General features: G+C 44.9%; 1 protein-coding gene across 1 annotated transcript in view; it reads right to left on the bottom strand.

The window, feature by feature from the left end:
- Positions 1 to 25,323, bottom strand: part of rims2b (regulating synaptic membrane exocytosis 2b) — a 217,864-nt gene that overhangs the window by 165,673 nt on the left and 26,868 nt on the right. The window contains exons 2-3 of the mRNA XM_052471751.1: positions 24,459 to 24,517; positions 21,514 to 21,633 (exon numbers count right to left, since the gene is read on the bottom strand). Of these exons, the coding sequence (XP_052327711.1) occupies positions 21,514 to 21,633; positions 24,459 to 24,512 (174 nt within the window). The 5' untranslated portion in view covers positions 24,513 to 24,517. The remainder of the gene's footprint in view (positions 1 to 21,513; positions 21,634 to 24,458; positions 24,518 to 25,323) is intronic.

Below are 25,323 nucleotides of genomic sequence, written 5' to 3'. Positions count from 1 at the left end.
GATGGAGTGTGCCTCTAGATATCTGTAAATGATGTCTGAGTGATGGAGTGTGCCTCTGGATATCTGTAAATGATGTCTGAGTGATGGAGTGTGCCTCTGGATATCTGTAAATTATGTCTAAGTGACGGAGTGTGCCCCTGGATATCTGTAGATGACGTCTGAGTGATGGAGTGTGCCCCTGGATATCTGTAGATGATGTCTGAGTGATGGAGTGTGCCCCTGGATATCTGTAAATGATGTCTGAGTGATGGAGTGTGCCCCTGGATATCTGTAAATGATGTCTGAGGGATGGAGTGTGCCCTGAAAATCTGTAAATGATGTCTGAGGGATGGAGTGTGCCCCTGAATATCTGTAAATGATGTCTGAGGGATGGAGTGTGCCCCTGAATGTCTGTAAATTATGTCTGAGTGATGGAGTGTGCCCCTGGATATCTGTAAATGATGTCTGAGTGATGAAGTGTGCCCCTGGATATCTGTAAATGATGTCTGAGGGATGGAGTGTGCCTCTGGATATCTGTAAATGATGTCTGAGTGATGGAGTGTGCCTCTGGATATCTGTAAATTATGTCTAAGTGACGGAGTGTGCCCCTGGATATCTGTAAATGATGTCTGAGGGATGGAGTGTGCCCCTGAATATCTGTAAATGATGTCTAAGTGACGGAGTGTGCCCCTGGATATCTGTAAATGATGTCTGAGGGATGGAGTGTGCCCCTGAATATCTGTAAATTATGTCTGAGTGATGGAGTGTGCCTCTGGATATCTGTAAATGATGTCTGAGTGATGGAGTGTGCCCCTGGATATCTGTAGATGATGTCTGAGTGATGGAGTGTGCCCCTGGATATCTGTAAATGATGTCTGAGGGATGGAGTGTGCCTCTGGATATCTGTAAATGATGTCTGAGTGATGGAGTGTGCCTCTGGATATCTGTAAATTATGTCTAAGTGACGGAGTGTGCCCCTGGATATCTGTAAATGATGTCTGAGGGATGGAGTGTGCCCCTGAATATCTGTAAATTATGTCTGAGTGATGGAGTGTGCCCCTGGATATCTGTAGATGACGTCTGAGTGATGGAGTGTGCCCCTGGATATCTGTAGATGATGTATGAGTGATGGAGTGTGCCCCTGGATATCTGTAAATGATGTCTGAGTGATGGAGTGTGCCCCTGGATATCTGTAAATGATGTCTGAGGGATGGAGTGTGCTCCTGAAAATCTGTAAATGATGTCTGAGGGATGGAGTGTGCCCCTGAATATCTGTAAATGATGTCTGAGGGATGGAGTGTGCCCCTGAATGTCTGTAAATTATGTCTGAGTGATGGAGTGTGCCCCTGGATATCTGTAAATGATGTCTGAGTGATGAAGTGTGCCCCTGGATATCTGTAAATGATGTCTGAGGGATGGAGTGTGCCTCTGGATATCTGTAAATGATGTCTGAGTGATGGAGTGTGCCTCTGGATATCTGTAAATTATGTCTAAGTGACGGAGTGTGCCCCTGGATATCTGTAAATGATGTCTGAGGGATGGAGTGTGCCCCTGAATATCTGTAAATGATGTCTAAGTGACGGAGTGTGCCCCTGGATATCTGTAAATGATGTCTGAGGGATGGAGTGTGCCCCTGAATATCTGTAAATTATGTCTGAGTGATGGAGTGTGCCTCTGGATATCTGTAAATGATGTCTGAGTGATGGAGTGTGCCCCTGGATATCTGTAGATGATGTCTGAGTGATGGAGTGTGCCCCTGGATATCTGTAAATGATGTCTGAGGATGGAGTGTGCCTCTGGATATCTGTAAATGATGTCTGAGTGATGGAGTGTGCCTCTGGATATCTGTAAATTATGTCTAAGTGACGGAGTGTGCCCCTGGATATCTGTAAATGATGTCTGAGGATGGAGTGTGCCCCTGAATATCTGTAAATTATGTCTGAGTGATGGAGTGTGCCCCTGGATATCTGTAAATGATGTCTGAGTGATGGAGTGTGCCCCTGGATATCTGTAAATGATGTCTGAGGGATGGAGTGTGCCCCTGAATATCTGTAAATTATGTCTGAGTGATGGAGTGTGCTTCTGGATATCTGTAAAAGATGTCTGAGTGTTGGAGTGTGCTTCTGGATATCTGTAAAAGATGTCTGAGTGATGGAGTGTGCTTCTGGATATCTGTAAATGATGTCTGAGTGATGAAGTGTGCCCCTGGATATCTGTAAATTATGTCTGAGTGATGGAGTGTGCCCCTGGATATCTGTAAATGATGTCTGAGTGATGGAGTGTGCTTCTGGATATCTGTAAATGATGTCTGAGTGATGGAGTGTGCTTCTGGATATCTGTAAATGATGTCTGAGTGATGGAGTGTGCTTCTGGATATCTGTAAATGATGTCTGAGTGATGGAGTGTGCCCCTGGATATCTGTAAATGATGTCTGAGGGATGGAGTGTGCCCCTGAATATCTGTAAATGATGTCTGAGTGATGGAGTGTGCTTCTGGATATCTGTAAAAGATGTCTGAGTGATGGAGTGTGCTTCTGGATATCTGTAAATGATGTCTGAGTGATGAAGTGTGCCCCTGGATATCTGTAAATTATGTCTGAGTGATGAAGTGTGTCCCTGGATATCTGTAAATGATGTCTGAGTGATGAAGTGTGCCCCTGGATATCTGTAAATGATGTCTGAGGGATGGAGTGTGCCCCTGAATATCTGTAAATGATGTCTGAGTGATGGAGTGTGCCTCTGGATATCTGTAAATTATGTCTAAGTGACGGAGTGTGCCCCTGGATATCTGTAAATGATGTCTGAGGGATGGAGTGTGCCCCTGAATATCTGTAAATTATGTCTGAGTGATGGAGTGTGCCCCTGGATATCTGTAAATGATGTCTGAGTGATGGAGTGTGCCCCTGGATATCTGTAAATGATGTCTGAGGGATGGAGTGTGCCCCTGAATATCTGTAAATTATGTCTGAGTGATGGAGTGTGCTTCTGGATATCTGTAAAAGATGTCTGAGTGTTGGAGTGTGCTTCTGGATATCTGTAAAAGATGTCTGAGTGATGGAGTGTGCTTCTGGATATCTGTAAATGATGTCTGAGTGATGAAGTGTGCCCCTGGATATCTGTAAATTATGTCTGAGTGATGGAGTGTGCCCCTGGATATCTGTAAATGATGTCTGAGTGATGGAGTGTGCTTCCGGATATCTGTAAATGATGTCTGAGTGATGGAGTGTGCTTCTGGATATCTGTAAATGATGTCTGAGTGATGGAGTGTGCTTCTGGATATCTGTAAATGATGTCTGAGTGATGGAGTGTGCCCCTGGATATCTGTAAATGATGTCTGAGGGATGGAGTGTGCCCCTGAATATCTGTAAATGATGTCTGAGTGATGGAGTGTGCTTCTGGATATCTGTAAAAGATGTCTGAGTGATGGAGTGTGCTTCTGGATATCTGTAAATGATGTCTGAGTGATGAAGTGTGCCCCTGGATATCTGTAAATTATGTCTGAGTGATGAAGTGTGTCCCTGGATATCTGTAAATGATGTCTGAGTGATGAAGTGTGCCCCTGGATATCTGTAAATTATGTCTGAGTGATGGAGTGTGCCCCTGGATATCTGTAAATTATGTCTGAGTGATGAAGTGTGCCCCTGGATATCTGTAAATTATGTCTGAGTGATGAAGTGTGCCCCTGGATATCTGTAAATGATGTCTGAGTGAAGGAGTGTGCCTCTGGATATCTGTAAATTATGTCTGAGTGATGGAGTGTGCCTCTGGATATCTGTAAATGATGTCTGAGTGACGGAGTGTGCCCCTGGATATCTGTAAATGATGTCTGAGTGATGGAGTGTGCCCCTAGATATCTGTAGATGATGTCTGAGTGATGGAGTGTGCACCTGGATATCTGTAAATGATGTCTGAGTGATGGAGTGTGCCCCTGAATATCTGTAAATGATGTCTGAGGGATGGAGTGTGCCTCTGGATATCTGTAAATTATGTCTGAGTGATGGAGTGTGCCCCTGAATATCTGTAAATGATGTCTAAGTGACGGAGTGTGCCCCTGGATATCTGTAAATGATGTCTGAGGGATGGAGTGTGCCCCTGAATATCTGTAAATTATGTCTGAGTGATGGAGTGTGCTTCTGGATATCTGTAAAAGATGTCTGAGTGTTGGAGTGTGCCCCTGGATATCTGTAAATTATGTCTGAGTGATGAAGTGTGCCCCTGGATATCTGTAAATTATGTCTGAGTGATGGAGTGTGCCTCTAGATATCTGTAAATGATGTCTGAGTGTTGGAGTGTGCCCCTGGATATCTGTAAATTATGTCTGAGTTATGTAGTGTGCCCCTGGATATCTGTAAATTATGTCTGAGTGATGAAGTGTGCCCCTGGATATCTGTAAATGATGTCTGAGTGATGGAGTGTGCCTCTAGATATCTGTAAATGATGTCTGAGTGTTGGAGTGTGCCCCTGGATATCTGTAAATGATGTCTGAATGATGGAGTGTGCCTCTAGATATCTGTAAATGATGTCTGAGTGATGAAGTGTGCCCCTGAATATCTGTAAATTATGTCTGAGTGATGGAGTGTGCTCCTGGATATCTGTAAATGATGTCTGAGTGATGGAGTGTGCCCCTGGATATCTGTAAATTATGTCTGAGTGATGGAGTGTGCCTCTAGATATCTGTAAATTATGTCTGAGTGATGGAGTGTGCCCCTGGATATCTGTAGATGACGTCTGAGTGATGTAGTGTGCCCCTGGATATCTGTAAATGATGTCTGAGTGATGGAGTGTGCCCCTGGATATCTGTAAATGATGTCTGAGTGATGGAGTGTGCCTCTGGATATCTGTAAATTATGTCTGAGGGATGGAGTGTGCCTCTGGATATCTGTAAATGATGTCTGAGTGATGGAGTGTTCCTCCGGATATCTGTAAATGATGTCTGAGTGATGGAGTGTGCCTCTGGATATCTGTAAATTATGTCTGAGTGATGGAGTGTGCCCCTGGATATCTGTAAATGATGTCTGGGTGATGGAGTGTGCCTCTGGATATCTGTAAATTATGTCTGAGTGATGGAGTGTGCCTCTGGATATCTGTAAATTATGTCTGAGTGATGGAGTGTGCCCCTGGATATCTGTAGATGACGTCTGAGTGATGTAGTGTGCCCCTGGATATCTGTAAATGATGTCTGAGTGATGGAGTGTGCCCCTGGATATCTGTAAATGATGTCTGAGTGATGGAGTGTGCCTCTGGATATCTGTAAATTATGTCTGAGGGATGGAGTGTGCCTCTGGATATCTGTAAATGATGTCTGAGTGATGGAGTGTTCCTCCGGATATCTGTAAATGATGTCTGAGTGATGGAGTGTGCCTCTGGATATCTGTAAATTATGTCTGAGTGATGGAGTGTGCCCCTGGATATCTGTAAATGATGTCTGGGTGATGGAGTGTGCCTCTGGATATCTGTAAATTATGTCTGAGTGATGGAGTGTGCCTCTGGATATCTGTAAATTATGTCTGAGGGATGGAGTGTGCCCCTGAATATCGGTAAATTATGTCTGAGTGACGGAGTGTGCCCCTGGATATCTGTAAATGATGTCTGAGTGATGGAGTGTGCCCCTGGATATCTGTAAATGATGTCTGAGTGATGGAGTGTGCCTCTGGATATCTGTAAATTATGTCTGAGTGACGGAGTGTGCCCCTGGATATCTGTAAATGATGTCTGAGTGATGGAGTGTGCCCCTGGATATCTGTAAATGATGTCTGAGTGATGGAGTGTGCCTCTGGATATCTGTAAATGATGTCTGAGTGATGGAGTGTGCCCCTGGATATCTGTAAATTATGTCTGGGTGATGGAGTGTGCCCCTGGATATCTGTAAATGATGTCTGGGTGATGGAGTGTGCCTCTGGATATCTGTAAATTATGTCTGAGTGATGGAGTGTGCCTACGGATATATGTAAATGATGTCTGAGTGATGGAGTGTGCCCCTGGATATCTGTAAATGATGGCTGAGTGATGGAGTGTGCCCCTGAATATCTGTAAATTATGTCTGAGTGATGAAGTGTGCCCCTGGATATCTGTAAATGATGTCTGAGTGATGGAGTGTGCCCCTGGATATCTGTAAATGATGTCTGAGTGATGGAGTGTGCCCCTGGATATCTGTAAATGATGTCTGAGTGATGGAGTGTGCCCCTGGATATCTGTAAATGATGTCTGAGTGATGGAGTGTTCCTCCGGATATCTGTAAATGATGTCTGAGTGATGGAGTGTGCCCCTGGATATCTGTAAATTATGTCTGGGTGATGGAGTGTGTCCCTGGATATCTGTAAATGATGTCTGAGTGATGGAGTGTGCCCCTGGATATCTGTAAATGATGTCTGAGTGATGGAGTGTGCCTCTGGATATCTGTAAATTATGTCTGAGTGATGGAGTGTGCCTCTGGATATCTGTAAATGATGTCTGAGTGATGGAGTGTTCCTCCGGATATCTGTAAATGATGTCTGAGTGATGGAGTGTGCCCCTGGATATCTGTAAATGATGTCTGGGTGATGGAGTGTGCCTCTGGATATCTGTAAATTATGTCTGAGTGATGGAGTGTGCTCCTGGATATCTGTAAATGATGTCTGAGTGATGAAGTGTGCCCCTGGATATCTGTAAATGATGTCTGAGTGATGGAGTGTGCATCTAGATATCTGTAAATTATGTCTGAGTGATGGAGTGTCTCCCTGGATATCTGTAAATGATGTCTGAGTGATGGAGTGTGCCCCTGGATATCTGTAAATGATGTCTGAGTGATGGAGTGTGCCTCTGGATATCTGTAAATTATGTCTGAGGGATGGAGTGTGCCTCTGGATATCTGTAAATGATGTCTGAGTGATGGAGTGTTCCTCCGGATATCTGTAAATGATGTCTGAGTGATGGAGTGTGCCTCTGGATATCTGTAAATTATGTCTGAGTGATGGAGTGTGCCCCTGGATATCTGTAAATGATGTCTGGGTGATGGAGTGTGCCTCTGGATATCTGTAAATTATGTCTGAGTGATGGAGTGTGCCTCTGGATATATGTAAATGATGTCTGAGTGATGGAGTGTGCCCCTGGATATCTGTAAATGATGTCTGAGTGATGGAGTGTGCCCCTGGATATCTGTAAATGATGTCTGAGGGATGGAGTGTGCCCCTGGATATCTGTAAATTATGTCTGAGTGATGGAGTGTGCTCCTGGATATCTGTAAATGATGTCTGATAGATGGTGTGCCCCTGGATATCTGTAAATGATGTCTGAGTGATGAAGTGTGCCCCTGGATATCTGTAAATGATGTCTGAGTGATGGAGTGTGCCCCTGGATATCTGTAAATGATGTCTGAGTGATGGAGTGTTCCTCCGGATATCTGTAAATGATGTCTGAGTGATGGAGTGTGCCTCTAGATATCTGTAAATGATGTCTGAGTGATGGAGTGTGCCCCTGGATATCTGTAGATGATGTCTGAGGGATGGAGTGTGCCCCTGGATATCTGTAAATGATGTCTGAGTGATGGAGTGTGCCCCTGGATATCTGTAAATGATGTCTGAGGGATGGAGTGTGCCTCTAGGTATCTGTAAATGATGTCTGAGTGATGGAGTGTGCCCTGGATATCTGTAAATGATATCTGAGTGATGGAGTGTGCCCCTGGATATCTGTAGATGATGTCTGAGTGATGGAGTGTGCCCCTGGATATCTGTAAACTATGTCTGAGTGATGGAGTGTGTCCCTGGATATCTGTAAATGATGTCTGAGTGATGGAGTGTGCCCCTGGATATCTGTAAATGATGTCTGAGTGATGGAGTGTGCCCCTGGATATCTGTAAACTATGTCTGAGTGATGGAGTGTGCCCCTGGATATCTGTAAATGATGTCTGAGTAATGTAGTGTGCCTCTGGATATCTGTAAATGATGTCTGAGTGATGGAGTGTGCCCCTGGATATCTGTAAATGATGTCTGAGTGATGGAGTGTGCCCCTGGATGTCTGTAAATGATGTCTGAGTGAAGGAGTGTGCCCCCGGATATCCATACGTTTTAAAAACAAGAAAATACATGCTTAATAGAAGGAATTTGACATGATTTCTACTTTTACTTTTGATATGTACGTATATTTTAGCAATTACATTTAATTTTGATACTTAAGTATATTTAGAACCAAATACTTTTAGACTTTAACTGAAGTCGTATTTCACTGGGTGACTTTACTTTTACTTGAGTAACGTTCTATTAAGATATCTTTAATCAAGTATGACCATTGGGTACTGCTATACATTATAATCTGTATACATCTCAGTATACATCACTATACATACATTTTATTTGTATTTCACCTTTATTTAACCAGGTAGGCTAGTTGAGAACACCTTTATTTAACCAGGTAGGCTAGTTGAGAACACCTTTATTTAACCAGGTAATCTAGTTGAGAACATGTTCTCATTTACAACTGCGACCTGGCCAAGATAAAGCAAAGCAGTGCGACAGAAACAACAACACAGAGTTACACATGGAATAAGCAAGCATACAATCAATAACACATAGAAAAAAGAAAGTCTACATACAGTGTGTGCAAATGGCGTGAGGGGGTAAGGCAATAAATAGGCCATAGTAGCAAAGTAATTAGAATTTAGCTAATTATCACTGGAGTGATAGATGAGCAGATGGTGACTACAATCCGTATACATCAATATACATTATGCTCAGTATATATCTCATTATACATCACGATACATTATACTCAGTAAAATATTAATTTTCACAAAGTCTGCTGCCTCAGTTTGTATGATGGCAATTTGCATATACTCCAGAATGTTATGAAGAGTGATCAGATGAAATGCAATTAATTAAAAAGTCCCTCTTTGCCATGCAAATGAAATTAATCCCCCCAAAAAAAACATTTCCACTGAATTTCAGCCCTGCCACAAAATGACCAGCTGACATCATGTCTGTGATTCTCTCATTAACACAGGTGTGAGTGTTGATGAGGATAAGGCTGGAGATCACTCTGTCATACTGATTGAGTTCAAATAACAGACTGGAAGCTTCAAAAGGAGTGTGGTGCTTGGAATCATTGTTCTTCCTCTGTCAACCATGGTTACCTTCAAGGAAACACGTGCCATCATCATTTCTTTGCAGAAAAAGGGCTTCACCGGCAAGGATATTGCTGCCAGTAAGATTGCACCTCAATCAACCATTTATCGGATCATCAAGAACTACAAGGAGGGCAGTTCAATTGTTGTGAAGAAGGCTTCAGGGCACCCAAGAATGTCCAGCAAGTGTCAGGACCGTCTCCTAAAATTGATTCAGCAGCAGAATTGGGGCACCACCAGTACAGAGCTTGTTCAGGAATGGCAGCAGGCAGGTGTGAGTGCATCTGCACGCACAGTGAGGCAAAGACTTTTGGAGGATGGCCTGGTGTCAAGAAGGGCAGCAAAGAAGACACTTCTCTCCAGGAAAAACATCAGGGACAGACTGATATTCTGCAAAAGGTACAGGGATTGGACTGCTGAGGACTGGGGTAAAGTCATTTTCCGGAAAAGACAAGTTAAGCATCCTGAGACTATTCATGTGTGGGGTTGCTTCTCAGCCAAGGGAGTGGCCCCACTCACAATTTTGCCTAAGAACATAGCCATGAATAAAGAATGGTACCAACACATCCTCCGAGAGCAACTTCTTCCAACCGTCCAGGAACAGTTTGGTGATGAACAATGCCTTTTACAGCATGATGGAGCACCTTGCCATAAGGCAAAGGTGATAACTAGGTGGCGCAGGGACAAAACATTGATATGTTGAGTCCATGGCCAGGAATCTCCCTAGACCTTAATCCCATTGAGAACTTGTGGTCAATCCTCAAGAGGCGGGTGGACAAACAAAAACTCACAAATTCTGACAAACTCCAAGCATTGATTATGCAGGAATGGGCTGCCATTAGTCAAGATGTGGCCCAGAAGTTAATTGACAGCATGCCAGGGCAGATTGCAGAGGTCTTGAAAAAGAAGGGTCAACACTGCAAATATTGACTCTAAATCAAATCAAATCAAATCAAATTGTATTTGTCACATACACGTGGTTAGCAGATGCGAGTGTAGCAAAATGCTTGTGCTACTAGTTCCGACAATGCAGTAATAACCAACGAGCAATCTAGCTAACAATTCCAAAACTACTACCTGATACACACAAGTGTAAAGGGATAAAGAATATGTACATAAAGATATATGAATGAGTGATGGTACAGAGCGGCATAGGCAAGATGCAGTAGATGGTATCGAGTACAGTATATACATATGAGATGAGTATGTAAACAAAGTGGCATAGTTTAAAGTGAAGAGTGATACATGTATTACATAAAGATGCAGTAGATGATATAGAGTACAGTATATACGTATACATATGAGATGAGTAATGTAGGGTATGTAAACATTATATTAAGTATCATTGTTTAAAGTGGCTAGTGATATATTTTACATCAATTCCCATCAATTCCCATTATTAAAGTGGCTGGAGTTGAGTCAGTGTTTTGGCAGCAGCCACTCAATGTTAGTGGTGGCTGTTTAACAGTCTGATGGCCTTGAGATAGAAGCTGTTTTTCAGTCTCTCGGTCCCAGCTTTGATGCACCTGTACTGACCTTGCCTTCTGGATGATAGCGGGGTGAACAGGCAGTAGCTCGGGTGGTTGTTGTCCTTGATGATCTTTATGGCCTTCCTGTGACATCGGGGGGTGTAGGTGTCCTGGAGGGCAGGTAGTTTGCCCCCGGTGATGCGTTGTGCAGACCTCACTATCCTCTGGAGAGCGTTACAGTTGTGGGCGGAGCAGTTGCCGTACCAGGCGGTGATACAGCCCAACAGGATGCTCTCGATTGTGCATCTGTAGAAGTTTGTGAGTGCTTTTTATGACAAGCATAATTTCTTCAGCCTCCTGAGGTTGAAGAGGCGCTGCTGCGCCTTCTTCACAATGCTGTCTGTGTGGGTGGACCTATTCAGTTTGTCTGTGATGTGTATGCCGAGGAACTTAAAACTTGCTACCTTCTCCACTACTGTCCCATCGATGTGGATAGGGGGGTGTTCCCTCTGCTGTTTCCTGAAGTCCACAATCATCTCCTTAGTTTTGTTACGTATATACTGTACTCTATATCATCGACTATATCATCGACTGCATCCTTATGTAATACATGTATCACTAGCCACTTTAACTATGCCACTTTGTTTACATTGTCTACATACTCATCTCATATGTATATACTGTACTCGATACCATCTACTGTATGCTGCCCTGTACCATGACTCATTCATATATCCTTATGTACATATTCTTTATCCCCTTACACTGTGTATAAGACAGTAGTTTTGGAATTGTTAGTTAGATTACTTGTTGGTTATCACTGCATTGTCGGAACTAGAAGCACAAGCATTTCGCTACACTCACATTAACATCTGCTAACCATGTGTATGTGACAAATAAAATTTGATTTGATTTTGATTTGATTTGATTCCCTCTTGTCCAGATGGGTTAGGGCAGTGTGCAGTGTGGTTGATATTGCATCGTCTGTGGACCTATTTGGGCGGTAAGCAAATTGGAGTGGGTCTAGGGTGTCAGATAGGGTGGAGGTGATATGGTCCTTGACTAGTCTCTCAAAGCACTTCATGATGACGGAAGTGAGTGCTACGGGGCGGTAGTCGTTTAGCTCAGTTACCTTAGCTTTCTTGGGAACAGGAATAATGGTGGCCCTCTTGAAGCATGTGGGAACAGCAGACTGGGATAGGGATTGATTGAATTTGTCCGTAAACACACCAGCCAGCTGGTCTGTGCATGCTCTGAGGGCGCGGCTGGGGATGCCGTCTGGGCCTGCAGCCCTGCGAGGGATAACATGTTTAAATGTTTTACTCACCTCGGCTGCAGTGAAGGAGAGTCTGCATGTTTTGGTTGCGGGCCGTGTCAGTGGCACTGTATTGTCCTCAAAGCGGGCAAAAAAAGTTATTTCGTCTGCCTGGGAGCAAGACATCCTGGTCCGTGACTGGGCTGGTTTTCTTTTTGTAATCCGTGATTGACTGTAGACCCTGCCACATACCTCTTGTGTCTGAGCCGTTGAATTGCGATTCTACTTTGTCTCTATACTGGGCGGCAGCGTAGCCTAGTGGTTAGAGCGTTGGACTAGTAACCGGAAGGTTGCGAGTTCAAACCCCGAGCTGACAAGGTACAAATCTGTCGTTCTGCCCCTGAACAGGCAGGCCGTCATTGAAAATAAGAATATGTTACCTGGTTAAATAAAGGTAAAATAAAATAAAAATATATATATACTGACGCTTAGCTTGTTTGTTTGATTGCTTTGCGGAGGGAATAGCTACACTGTTTGTATTCGGTCATGTTTCCAGTCACCTTGCCCTGATTAAAAGCAGTGGTTCGCGCTTTCAGTTTCACGCGAATGCTGCCATCAATCTACGGTTTCTGGTTTGGGAATGTTTTAATCGTTGCTATGCGAACGACATCTTCAACGCACGTTCTAATTAACTCACTCACCGAATCAGCGTATTCGTCAATGTTGTTGTCTGACGCAATATGAAACATCCCAGTCCACATGATAGAAGCAGTCTTTGAGCGTGGAATCAGATTGGTCGGACCAGCGTTGAACAGACCTCAGCGTGTGAGCTTCTTGTTTTAGCTTCTGTCTGTAGGCAGGGAGCAACAAAATTGAGTCGTGGTCAGCTCTTCCGAAAGGAGGGCGGGGCAGGGCCTTATATGCATTGCGGAATTTGGAATAACAATGATCCAAGGTTTTACCAGCCCTGGTTGCGCAATCGATATGCTGATACAATTTAGGGAGTCTTGTTTTCAGATTAGCCTTGTTAAAACCCCCAGCTACAATGCCTCAGGATATGTGGATTCCAGTTTGCAAAGAGTCAAATAAAGTTAGTTCAGAGCCATCGATGTGTCTGCTTGGGGGGGGATATATGATTATATATGATTATATATGTGATTATAATTGAAGAGAATTCCCTCGGTAGATAATGCGGTCGACATTTGATTGTGAGGAATTCTAAATCAGGTGAACAGAAGGACTTGAGTTCTTGTATGTTGTTGTGACCACACGACGTCTCGTTAACCCCCGCCCCTCTTCTTACCAGAAAGATGTTTGTTTCTGTCGGCGCAATGCGTGGAGAAACCAGCTGGCTGCACCGACTCCGATAGTGTCTCTCGAGTGAGCAATGTTTCCGTGAAGCAAAGAACGTTACAGTCCCTGATGTCCCTCTGGAATGCTACCCTTGCCTTGTTTCCTTGTGCAACCTTGTTGTCAAGAGACTGGACATTGGTGAGAAATATACTAGGGAGTGATGCGCGATGTGCCCGTCTCCGGAGTCTGACCAGAAGACCGCTTCGTTTCCCTCTTTTACAAAGTCGTTTTTTGGGGTCGCCGGCTGGGATCCATTCCGTTGTCCTGGGTGAAAGGCAGAACACAGGATCCGCTTCGCGAAAGTCATATTCTTGGTCGTACTGATGGTGAGTTGACGCTGCTCTTATATTCAGTAGTTCCTCTCGACTGCATCAACTTCATGTAATTGTTAATAAAAGCCTTGACATATATCTATATTACCACATCAAACACCGACTTCATTAACAAGGCCATCGACATCATCATCCCCACAGTGACAGTACTTACATATCCAAACCAGAAGCCATTGATTACAGGCAACATCCGCACTGAGCTAAAGGCTAGAGCTGCTGCATTCAAGGAGCAGGACACTAATCCGGACCCTTATAAAAATACCTGCTACGCCTTCCGATGAACCATCAATCAGGCAACGAGTCAAGATTGAATCCTAAGATTGAATCCTACTACACAAGCTCTGATACTCATCAGATGTGGCAGGGCAACCCATCTGAGAGCTTTCCAGTGACGAGAAAAGCCTACCAGGCGAGACTAAATGTCTTATATGTACTTCGAGGCAAGCAACACTGAACCATGCATACAGACATCAACTGACGGACAGCTGTAATCACACCGCCAACGATGTAAGAGCAAGACCTTGAACAGGTTAACATTAACAAGGCCACAGGGCCAGACGGAACAGGATAGGTAATCAGAGCACCAACGGATCAGAATGAATGCCAAGGTTACCTGGAAAAATAACTACCGCCCAGCAGCACTCAAATCTGAGCCAACAACACATCCGCCACGCTGACCCTCAACATTGGGATCCCCTCACGGACATGTGTGCTCAATCCCCTCCTGTACTCCCTGTTCACCCAAGAAGTGAGCCGTGCCCCGATTCCAACACCATCATTAAGTTTGCAGCACGCCACGACAACGAGAACAATAAGATACAGCACAGGAAAAGGGTAGGCCAAATCGCATGAGAACAACGACAGTGAGACAGCCCACAAAGAGGAGGTCAGAAACCTGACAGTGTGGTGTCAGGACAACAACCCTCCCTCGACGTGATCAAGACAAAGGAGATGATTGTGGACTACAGGAAATGGAGGGCCGAGCACACACCCACCATCGACAGAGCTGTAATGGAGCACAGGCGAGAGACAAGTTCCTCAGTGTCCACATCACTAAGGATCTATTACAGGGTCCACAAACACACCAACACAGTTGTGAAGAGGGTACAACAACACCTCTTCCCCTCAGGAACTGAAAAGATTTGGCATGGGGCCTCAGATCCTCAAGATGTTCTACAGCTGAACCATTGAGAACATCTTGACTGGCTGCATCACCGCTTCACACCACCAACGGTATGGCAATAAGATACAGCACAGGCCACCCACCCAACGGCGCTACAGAGGGACAATAAGATACAGCCAGGAAAAGACATCACATAGGGCCAAACTCCCTGCAATCCAGGAGATCTATACCAGGCAGTGTCAGAGGGAGGCCCAAAAATGGTCAAAGAGTCCATGTCACGCAGGTATAAAGGACTTAAGAGACAGGCACAGGAATATATCATCTGGACTTTTAATACACCACAAAACAAACATGTAAAAAAACACTGGGATGTACCCAAACAAAAGAGCACAGGCTGAGAGACCTAGGCAAAACAAAAGAGCATGGTTAAACAAAAGAGCGAGGGTAGACCACGCAATACAAAAGACATGAGAACAATAAAAAGAGCGAGGTTTAAACAAAAGAGTGAGGGTAAAACGACACCCGTAATGAACAAAACACACAGCACAGGCTGAGACAACGCATAGGTAATCACACCACCAACGGACATGGGAACAATAAGATACAGCACAGGAAAAGACAACGCATAGGTAATCACACCACCAACGGACATGAGAACAATAAGATACAGCACAGGCTGAGACAACGCATAGGTAATCACACCACCAACGGACATGAGAACAATAAGATACAGCACAGGAAAAGACAACGCATAGGTAATCACACCACCAACGGACATGAGAACAATAAGATACAGCACAGGAAAAGACAACGCATAGGTAATCACACCACCAACGGACATGAGAACAATAAGATACAGCACAGGCTGAGACAACGCATAGGTAATCACACCACCAACGGACATGGGAACAATAAGATACAGCACAGGCTGAGACAACGCATAGGTAATCACACCACCAACGGACATGAGAACAATAAGATACAGCACAGGCTGAGACAACGCATAGGTAATCACACCACCAACGGACATGAGAACAATAAGATACAGCACAGGCTGAGACAACGCATAGGTAATCACACCACCAACGGACATGGGAACAATAAGATACAGCACAGGCTGAGACAACGCATAGGTAATCACACCACCAACGGACATGAGAACAATAAGATACAGCACAGGAAAAGACAACGCATAGGTAATCACACCACCAACGGACATGGGAACAATAAGATACAGCACAGGAAAAGACAACGCATAGGTAATCACACCACCAACGGACATGAGAACAATAAGATACAGCACAGGAAAAGACAACGCATAGGTAATCACACCACCAACGGACATGGGAACAATAAGATACAGCACAGGAAAAGACAACGCATAGGTAATCACACCACCAACGGACATGAGAACAATAAGATACAGCACAGGCTGAGACAACGCATAGGTAATCACACCACCAACGGACATGAGAACAATAAGATACAGCACAGGCTGAGACAACACATAGGTAATCACACCACCAACGGACATGAGAACAATAAGATACAGCACAGGCTGAGACAACACATAGGTAATCACACCACCAACGGACATGAGAACAATAAGATACAGCACAGGCTGAGACAACACATAGGTAATCACACCACCAACGGACATGAGAACAATAAGATACAGCACAGGAAAAGACAACGCATAGGTAATCACACCACCAACGGACATGAGAACAATAAGATACAGCACAGGAAAAGACAACGCATAGGTAATCACACCACCAACGGACATGAGAACAATAAGATACAGCACAGGCTGAGACAACACATAGGTAATCACACCACCAACGGACATGAGAACAATAAGATACAGCACAGGAAAAGACAACGCATAGGTAATCACACCACCAACGGACATGAGAACAATAAGATACAGCCCAATTTGGGAAACAAAGGGCACATTTATACAAATACTGAGGAATTGGAAGAATTGGAACCAGGTGTGCATAATGATACAGTTCAGTGCAGCCCTGAAGGCCGCATATAGTCATGTTATTACCTGGTACCCCCTGTATATAGCCATGTTGTTACCTGGTACTCCCTGTATATAGCCATGTTGTTACCTGGTACTCCCTGTATATAGCCATGTTATTACCTGGTACTCCCTGTATATAGCCATGTTGTTACCTGGTACTCCCTGTATATAGCCATGTTGTTACCTGGTACTCCCTGTATATAGCCATGTTGTTACCTGGTACTCCCTGTATATAGCCATGTTGTTACCTGGTACTCCCTGTATATAGCCATGTTGTTACCTGGTACTCCCTGTATATAGCCATGTTATTACCTGGTACTCCCTGTATATAGCCATGTTGTTACCTGGTACTCCCTGTATATAGCCATGTTGTTACCTGGTACTCCCTGTATATAGCCATGTTATTACCTTATACTCCTGTATATAGCCATGTTGTTACCTGGTACCCCCCTGTATATAGCCATGTTGTTACCTGGTACTCCCTGTATATAGCCATGTTGTTACCTGGTACTCCCTGTATATAGCCATGTTTTTACCTTATACTCCCTGTATCTAGCCATGTTATTACCTGGTACTCCCTGTATATAGCCATGTTATTACCTGGTACTCCCTGTTTATAGACATGTTATTACCTGGTACCCCTGTATATAGTCATGTTAGTACCTGGTACCCCTACACATTGACTTGGTACTGGTACTCCATGTATATAGCCTTGTTATTACCTGGTACCCCTACACATTGACTTGGTACTGGTACTCCATTTATATAGCCTTGTTATTACCTGGTACCCCTACACATTGACTTGGTACTGGTACTCCATTTATATAGCCTTGTTATTACCTGGTACCCCTACACATTGACTTGGTACTGGTACTCCATTTATATAGCCTTGTTATTACCTGGTACCCCTGCAGACATTGACTTGGTACTGGTACTCCATTTATATAGTCCCACTAGTTATTGCAGACCTGGTACCCCTATCACATCTGACTTGGTACTGGTACTAGCCCCCATTTATATCAGCCTTGTTATTACATCTGCAGGTACTCATCATTTATATCTGCCTTGTTATTGTTTTTGTGTTGTTACTAGCTTTCTGCAGATTTATTTTGTCAGATTTTATTTGATATGTTATAAACAATACAAAACATCTACATAAACTACAACATCATACAAATCTGCAGATCAACTACATCACCCTACCCAGTCCCACTTGCGCCCCATCTGCAGATCAACTACATCACCCTGCCCAGTAGTTCCCCCATCTGCAGATCAAGCTACATCACCCTGCCCAGTCCCACTAGCGCCCCATCTGCAGATCAACTACATCACCCCCCAGTCCCCAGTCCCATCTGCAGATCAACTACATCATCACCCAGCCCAGTCCCATCTGCAGATCAACTACATCACCCTGCCCAGTCCCATCTGCAGATCAACTACATCACCCTGCCCAGTCCCACTAGCCCCCATCTGCAGATCAACCCAGTCCCATCACCCTGCCCAGTCCCACTAGCTCCCCATCTGCAGATCAACTCACCCATCAGTCCTGCCCAGTCCCATCTGCAGATCAACTACATCACCCTGCCCAGGCCCATCTGCAGATCAACTACATCACCCTGCCCAGACCCACTAGCTCCCCCCATCTGCAGATCAGCTACATCACCCTGCCCAGTCCCACTAGCTCCCCATCTGCAGATCAACTACATCACCCTGCCCAGACCCATCTGCAGATCAACTACATCACCCTGCCCAGACCCACTAGCTCCCCCATCTGCAGATCAGCTACATCACCCTGCCCAGTCCCACTAGCTCCCCATCTGCAGATCAACCACATCACCCTGCCCAGTCCCATCTGCAGATCAACTACATCACCCTGCCCAGTCCCACTGCAGATCCCCAGCTGCAGATCAGACTACATCACCCTGACCCCAGTCCCATCTGCAGATCAACTACATCACCCTGCCCAGTCCCATCTGCAGATCAACTACATCACCCTGCCCAGTCCCACTAGCTCCCCCATCTGCAGATCAACTACATCACCCTGCCCAGTCCCATCTGCAGATCAACTACATCACCCTGCCCAGTCCCACTAGCCTCCCATCTGCAGATCAACTACATCACCCTTCCCAGTCCCACTAGCCCCCACTCTGCAGCCCCCCATCTGCAGATCAACATCATGCCCACCCTGCCCAGTCCCATCTGCAGGTCAACTACATCACCTTGTCCAGTCCCACTAGCTCCCCATCTGCAGATCAACTACATCACCCTGCCCAGTCCCACTAGCTCCCCATCTGCAGATCAACTACATCACCCTGCCCAGTCCCATCTGCAGATCAACTACATCACTAGTTCTGCCCAGCCCAGTCCCATCTAGCTCCCCATCTGCAGATCAGCTACATCACCCTGCCCAGTCCCACTAGCTCCCCATCTGCAGATCAACTACATCACCCTGCCCAGACCCATCTGCAGATCAACTACATCACCCTGCCCAGTCCCACTAGCTCCCCATCTGCAGATCAACTACATCACCCTGCCCAGTCCCACTAGCTCCCCATCTGCAGATCAACTACATCACCCTGCCCAGTCCCATCTGCAGATCAACTACATCACCCTGCCCAGTCCCACTAGCCCCCCATCTGCAGATCAACTACATCACCCTGCCCAGTCCCATCTGCAGATCAACTACATCACCCTGCCCAGTCCCATCTGCAGATCAACTACATCACCCTGCCCAGTCCCACTAGCTCCCCATCTGCAGATCAACTACATCACCCTGCCCAGTCCCATCTGCAGATCAACTACATCACCCTGCCCAGTCCCACTAGCCCCCCATCTGCAGATCAACTACATCACCCTTCCCAGTCCCACTAGCCCCCATCTGCAGATCAACTACATCACCCTGCCCAGTCCCATCTGCAGGTCAACTACATCACCTTGTCCAGTCCCACTAGCTCCCCATCTGCAGATCAACTACATCACCCTGCCCAGTCCCACTAGCTCCCCATCTGCAGATCAACTACATCACCCTGCCCAGTCCCATCTGCAGATCAACTACATCACCTTGCCCAGTCCCACTAGCTCCCCATCTGCAGATCAGCTACATCACCCTGCCCAGTCCCACTAGCCCCCATCTGCAGATCAACTACATCACCCTGCCCAGTCCCACTAGCTCCCCATCTGCAGATCAACTACATCACCTTGCCCAGTCCCATCTGCAGATCATCTACATCACCCTGCCCAGACCCACTAGCTTCCCCATCTGCAGATCAACTACATCACCCTGCCCAGACCCACTAGCTCCCCCATCTGCAGATCAGCTACATCACCCTGCCCAGTCCCACATGACCCCATCTGCAGATCAACTACATCACCCTGCCCAGTCCCATCTGCAGATCAACTACATCACCTTGCCCAGACCCATCTGCAGATCATCTACATCACCCTGCCCAGACCCACTAGCTCCCCCATCTGCAGATCAACTACATCACCCTGCCCAGTCCCATCTGCAGATCAACTACATCACCTTACCCAGACCCATCTGCAGATCATCTACATCACCCTGCCCAGACCCACTAGCTCCCCCATCTGCAGATCAACTACATCACCCTGCCCATTCCCACTATCTCCCCCCATCTGCAGATTAACTACATCACCCTGCCCATTCCCACTCGCTCCCCCCATCTGCAGATCAACTACATCACCCTGCCCAGACCGACTAGCTCCCCCATCTGCAGATCAACTACATCACCCTTCCCAGACCCACTAGCTCCCCCATCTGCAGATCAGCTACATCACCCTGCCCATTCCCACTAGCTCCCCCCATCTGCAAATCAACTACATCACCCTGCCCATTCCCACTAGCTCCCCCCATCTGCAGATCAACTACATCACCCTGCCCAGACCCACTAGCTCCCCCATCTGCAGATCAACTACATCACCCTTCCCAGACCCACTAGCTCCCCCCATCTGCAGATCAGCTACATCACCCTGCCCATTCCCACTAGCTCCCCCATCTGCAGATCAACTACATCACCCTGCCCATTCCCACTAGCTCCCCCATCTGCAGATCAACTACATCACCCTGCCCAGTCCCACTAGCTCCCCCATCTGCAGATCAACTACATCACCCTGCCCAGACCCACTAGCTCCCCATCTGCAGATCAACTACATCACCCTGCCCAGACCCACTAGCTCCCCCATCTGCAGATCAACTACATCACCCTGCCCAGACCCACTAGCTCCCCCATCTGCAGATCAACTACATCACCCTGCCCATTCCCACTCGCTCCCCCATCTGCAGATCAACTACATCACCCTGCCCAGACCCACTAGCTCCCTCCATCTGCATCACCCTGCCCAGACCCACTAGCTCCCCTCATCTACATCACCCTGACCAGACCCACTACATTTTTATTAACTGTAATTTCGTTACACTCCAATCTTGAACCAACATCAGTTATTTTTAAGTCTTGGTTCCAATAGTTAATATATTTTTCATAAAAGATTGTCAGTTGGATAAACTCTGCAAGGTTTTGTATGTCTTACCTATCATATGAACATCATTTTCTAACTCAAATATGATTCCCTCAATGTTTAAATAGTTTATTTATCAAATATTTTAAACTCTGCACTGTTGGGAAATGGGCTCATAAGTAAGCATTTCATGTAAAGTCTACACCTGTTGTATTCGGCTCATGTGGCCAATAAAATTTGATTTGAGTCAGCCCAGATATCGTCCCCATATCCTGAGTCCCAGCAGAGCTCTTGTGTCTGTAGTTTGAGGTTAGGAGCAGGTCCAGGATCAGGGCTTACCTTGAGTCCCAGCAGAGCTCCTGTGTCTACAGGTTAGGGTGAGGAGCAGGTCCAGGATCAGGGCTTACCTTGAGTCCCAGCAGAGCTCCTGTGTCTCGGGGCACTGTTCCATCCTTCATCCTCTTGTTTAGTATAATCCGCCCAATCAGGCGCTCGCCATCTTTGGACGGTTGCCATGTCATCGGGTGCTACGAGGTCAAAGTGACAACACACATGTTGTGTTTTACAACAAGTAGGCTTCTCATGTTTCAGAACAAAACATTAGAACAAGAATACAATATAGAAGAACATACTCAACAGAAAGAAGGGTGGAGGCCATATTACATGTGATGCATCGTGATTACACAAACTTAGATCAAGAGACATTGGAATTTAGTGTCAAATGGTGCTCTATCCAGGTACATCAGTATAACCACTGAATCTGTCATGATGAGTATAGGAAAAACCCTATGAAAGCTTGCTTTGCTGTCTTCATGTGCGGTAATATATTACACTGTGCTGTAAAGTCAGTATAGGCAGTATAGTGCACTGTGCTGTAAAGTCAGTATAGGCAGTATAGTACACTGTGCTGTAAAGTCAGTATAGGCAGTATAGTGCACTGTGCTGTAAAGTCAGTATAGGCAGTATAGTACACTGTGCTGTAAAGTCAGTATAGGAAGTATATTACACTGTGCTGTTTTCATGTGCTGCAAGGTCTGTATAGGCAATATATTACACTGTGCTGTAAAGTCAGTATAGGCAGTATAGTGCACTGTGCTGTAAAGTCAGTATAGGCAGTATAGTAAACTGTGCTGTAAAGTCAGTATAGGCAGTATAGTAAACAGTGCTGTAAAGTCAGTATAGGCAGTATAGTACACTGTGCTGTAAAGTCAGTATAGGCAGTATAGTGCACTGTGCTGTAAAGTCAGTATAGGCAGTATAGTGCACTGTGCTGTAAAGTCAGTATAGGCAATATATTACACTGTGCTGTAAAGTCAGTATTGGCAGTATAGTGCACTGTGCTGTAAAGTCAGTATAGTGCACTGTGCTGTAAAGTCAGTATAGGCAGTATAGTAAATTGTGCTGTAAAGTCAGTATAGGCAGTATATTACACTGTGCTGTTTTCATGTGCTGCAAGGTCTGTATAGGCAATATATTACACTGTGCTGTAAAGTCAGTATAGGCAGTATAGTGCACTGTGCTGTAAAGTCAGTATAGGCAGTATAGTATTAACTGTGCTGTAAAGTCAGTATAGGCAGTATATTACACTGTGCTGTAAAGTCAGTACAGGCAGTATAGTAAACTGTGCTGTAAAGTCAGTATAGGCAGTATATGACACTGTGCTGTCTTCATGTGCTGCAAGGTCGGTATAGGCAGTATATTACACGGTGTAACAAATCCAACTGTCATGCATTTTAAATGCAGTGATGACACAGGAGAAGTGGTCATTCATATATCAATTGGCATCTGATTTAAGAGTTTGTGTGACCACAGCAGTGGTGGGTAGATGGAGAAGCATGCACTGGGAAACATGCAGAGAAAGAGAGAGAGAGAAAGAGAGAGAGGGGAGGAGGAAAAGAGAGAGAGAGGAGGAAGAGAGAGAGTTATGTAAACTTCTGACTTCAACTGTATATTCTGATTGGTTTTACACTTTTTTGGTTACTGCATATGTTATTTCATAGTTTTGATGTCTTCACTATTATTCTACAATTTAGAAAATAGTACAAATAAAGAAAAACCCTTGAATGAGTTGGTGTGTCCAAACATTTTACTGGTACTGTACATTATCAAGCATTTCACACATTATCCAGATACTGACGGTTTGGTGGTCTATAGCAGCTTCCCACAACAATGAGCTTTAGGTGAGGCAGAGGAACATGTAGCCATGTAGGAACATATTACTTCAACAGTATTTAACATGAGATCCTCTCTAATCTTTACAGGAATGTGGTTCTGAATATAAAACAGCAACACCTCCACCATTGGCATTTCTGTATTTTCTGTAAATGTTATAACCTTGTATTGCTACCACTGTATCATCAAAGGTATTGTCTAGGTGAGTTTCAGAGATAGTCAGAATATAAATGTCATCTGTTTCTAGCAAGTTATTAATTTCATGAACCTTGTTTCTTAAGCTACATGTGTTAACATGGGCTATTTTGTACACTTTTCTGGGATGCATGCTTGTTTTCATTGCCTTACTGGGAAGCTTAGCAGAAGTAGACTTCCTACTTCCTACTGCCAAGGCAGCAGCTACTCTTCCTGGGGTCCAACAAATTAAGGCAGTAGTCAGTAAGTAGTTGTAGAGGATTGTTGTTGTAGTAGTGGTAGTAATTGTAGTGGGTTGTAGTAGTTGTAGTGTGTTGTAGTATTTGTAGTGAGTAATGTAGTAAGTAGAAAGCACTTTACAATCGGCAGTTATAACCGATAACTTCTCACTACAGGGCCTTCTCACTACAGGGCCTTCTCACTACAGGGCCTTATCACTACAGGGCCTTATCACTACAGGGCCTTCTCACTACAGCGATTCTGACTGGCCTTGTTTAGGGTTGTTCTACTGCACGTATCAATGTCTTTACCTTGGGGTCCAAGTTCCACATCCTCTTCCAGGACTACCCCCCACAGCGTACCGGTACCCCTGTATATCCTTATTGTTGTTTGATTATTTTTTACTTTAGTTGATTTAGTAAAAAAAACTAATCTTAACTCTTATTTTTCTTAAAACTGCATTGTTGGTCAGGGGCTCGTAAGTAAGCATTTCATTGTAAAGTTAACCCTAACCCTACACCTGTTGTATTTGGCGTGTGTGACAAATACAATTAGATTTATTTGCCTCTCAGATAGAGTATTAGAGTTGGTGTCCAATAATAATGCTTGCTCATTGGTTTAGATGTTTCCCCTTTGACTGTTTCCTACAGGGTTGGAATGAGGTCAATACACAATTTTGTTTAAAAAATGCATGCACATCTGAAATCAAAACAAAGAAAAAGTGAGATGGTAGAGGGTGGTGGGGGGGCTCCATTCGTATTCATACCATAGACAAGGCCTCGCTATGCCAAGATGCATGGTCCCACCATTGGCCATCCATATCTCCTGTGGAATGAAGTCATAACCGACAGAGAGAGAGACAGCAGAGGCAGGTGAGAACAGAGACAGTAGAGAAATGATGTGAAAACAGAGAGACATAAATGATCGTGAAAAGTCACATACAGAAAATATACACAATCACACAGCCACTGAAACACATTGAAAACACACAATCACACAGCCACTGAAACACATTGAAAACATACACAATCACACAGCCACTGAAACACATTGAAAACATACACAATCACACAGCCACTGAAACACATTGAAAACATACACAATCACACAGCCACTGAAACTAATAACACAAAAACACACAACCAAACATACAAAATATTTTCAACTTTCAACATATTTCAACAAAAAAGAAAGGGATTGCCGTGGGCAGCAAGCCCCCAGCCAGGCCAATCATATCAACACTAGCTGCTTGCTTCATAACTCCAATGAGCAGCACCAGAGAAGACATCAACTGAAGATCATGTTACAAGAAACTCTAACCCTAACCCCTAACCCCTAACCCCTAACCCTAACCCTAACCCTAACCCCAACCCCTAACCCTTATTACAGACCCTAATAGTGCCATAGTCATGGTGGCTGTTGTAAGAGACTAGTCCTGACCTCATCATGAATGCAACTGGTAATGACTCTTCTATTTTTATTTTACCTTTATTTAACCAGTCGGCCAGTTGAGAACAAGTTCTCATTTACAACTGCAACCTGGCCAAGATAAAGCAAAGCAGTGTGACACAAACAACAACACAGAGTTACACATGGAAAAAACAAACGTACAGTCAAATTAAGTAAGATGA

Source organism: Oncorhynchus keta, chromosome 19, assembly GCF_023373465.1.
Source record: "Oncorhynchus keta strain PuntledgeMale-10-30-2019 chromosome 19, Oket_V2, whole genome shotgun sequence".
In the NCBI taxonomy this organism is placed as follows: Eukaryota; Metazoa; Chordata; class Actinopteri; order Salmoniformes; family Salmonidae; genus Oncorhynchus; species Oncorhynchus keta.
Note: the sequence above shows the minus strand (reverse complement) of the source record. Positions and strands in the feature narration are given on the sequence as shown.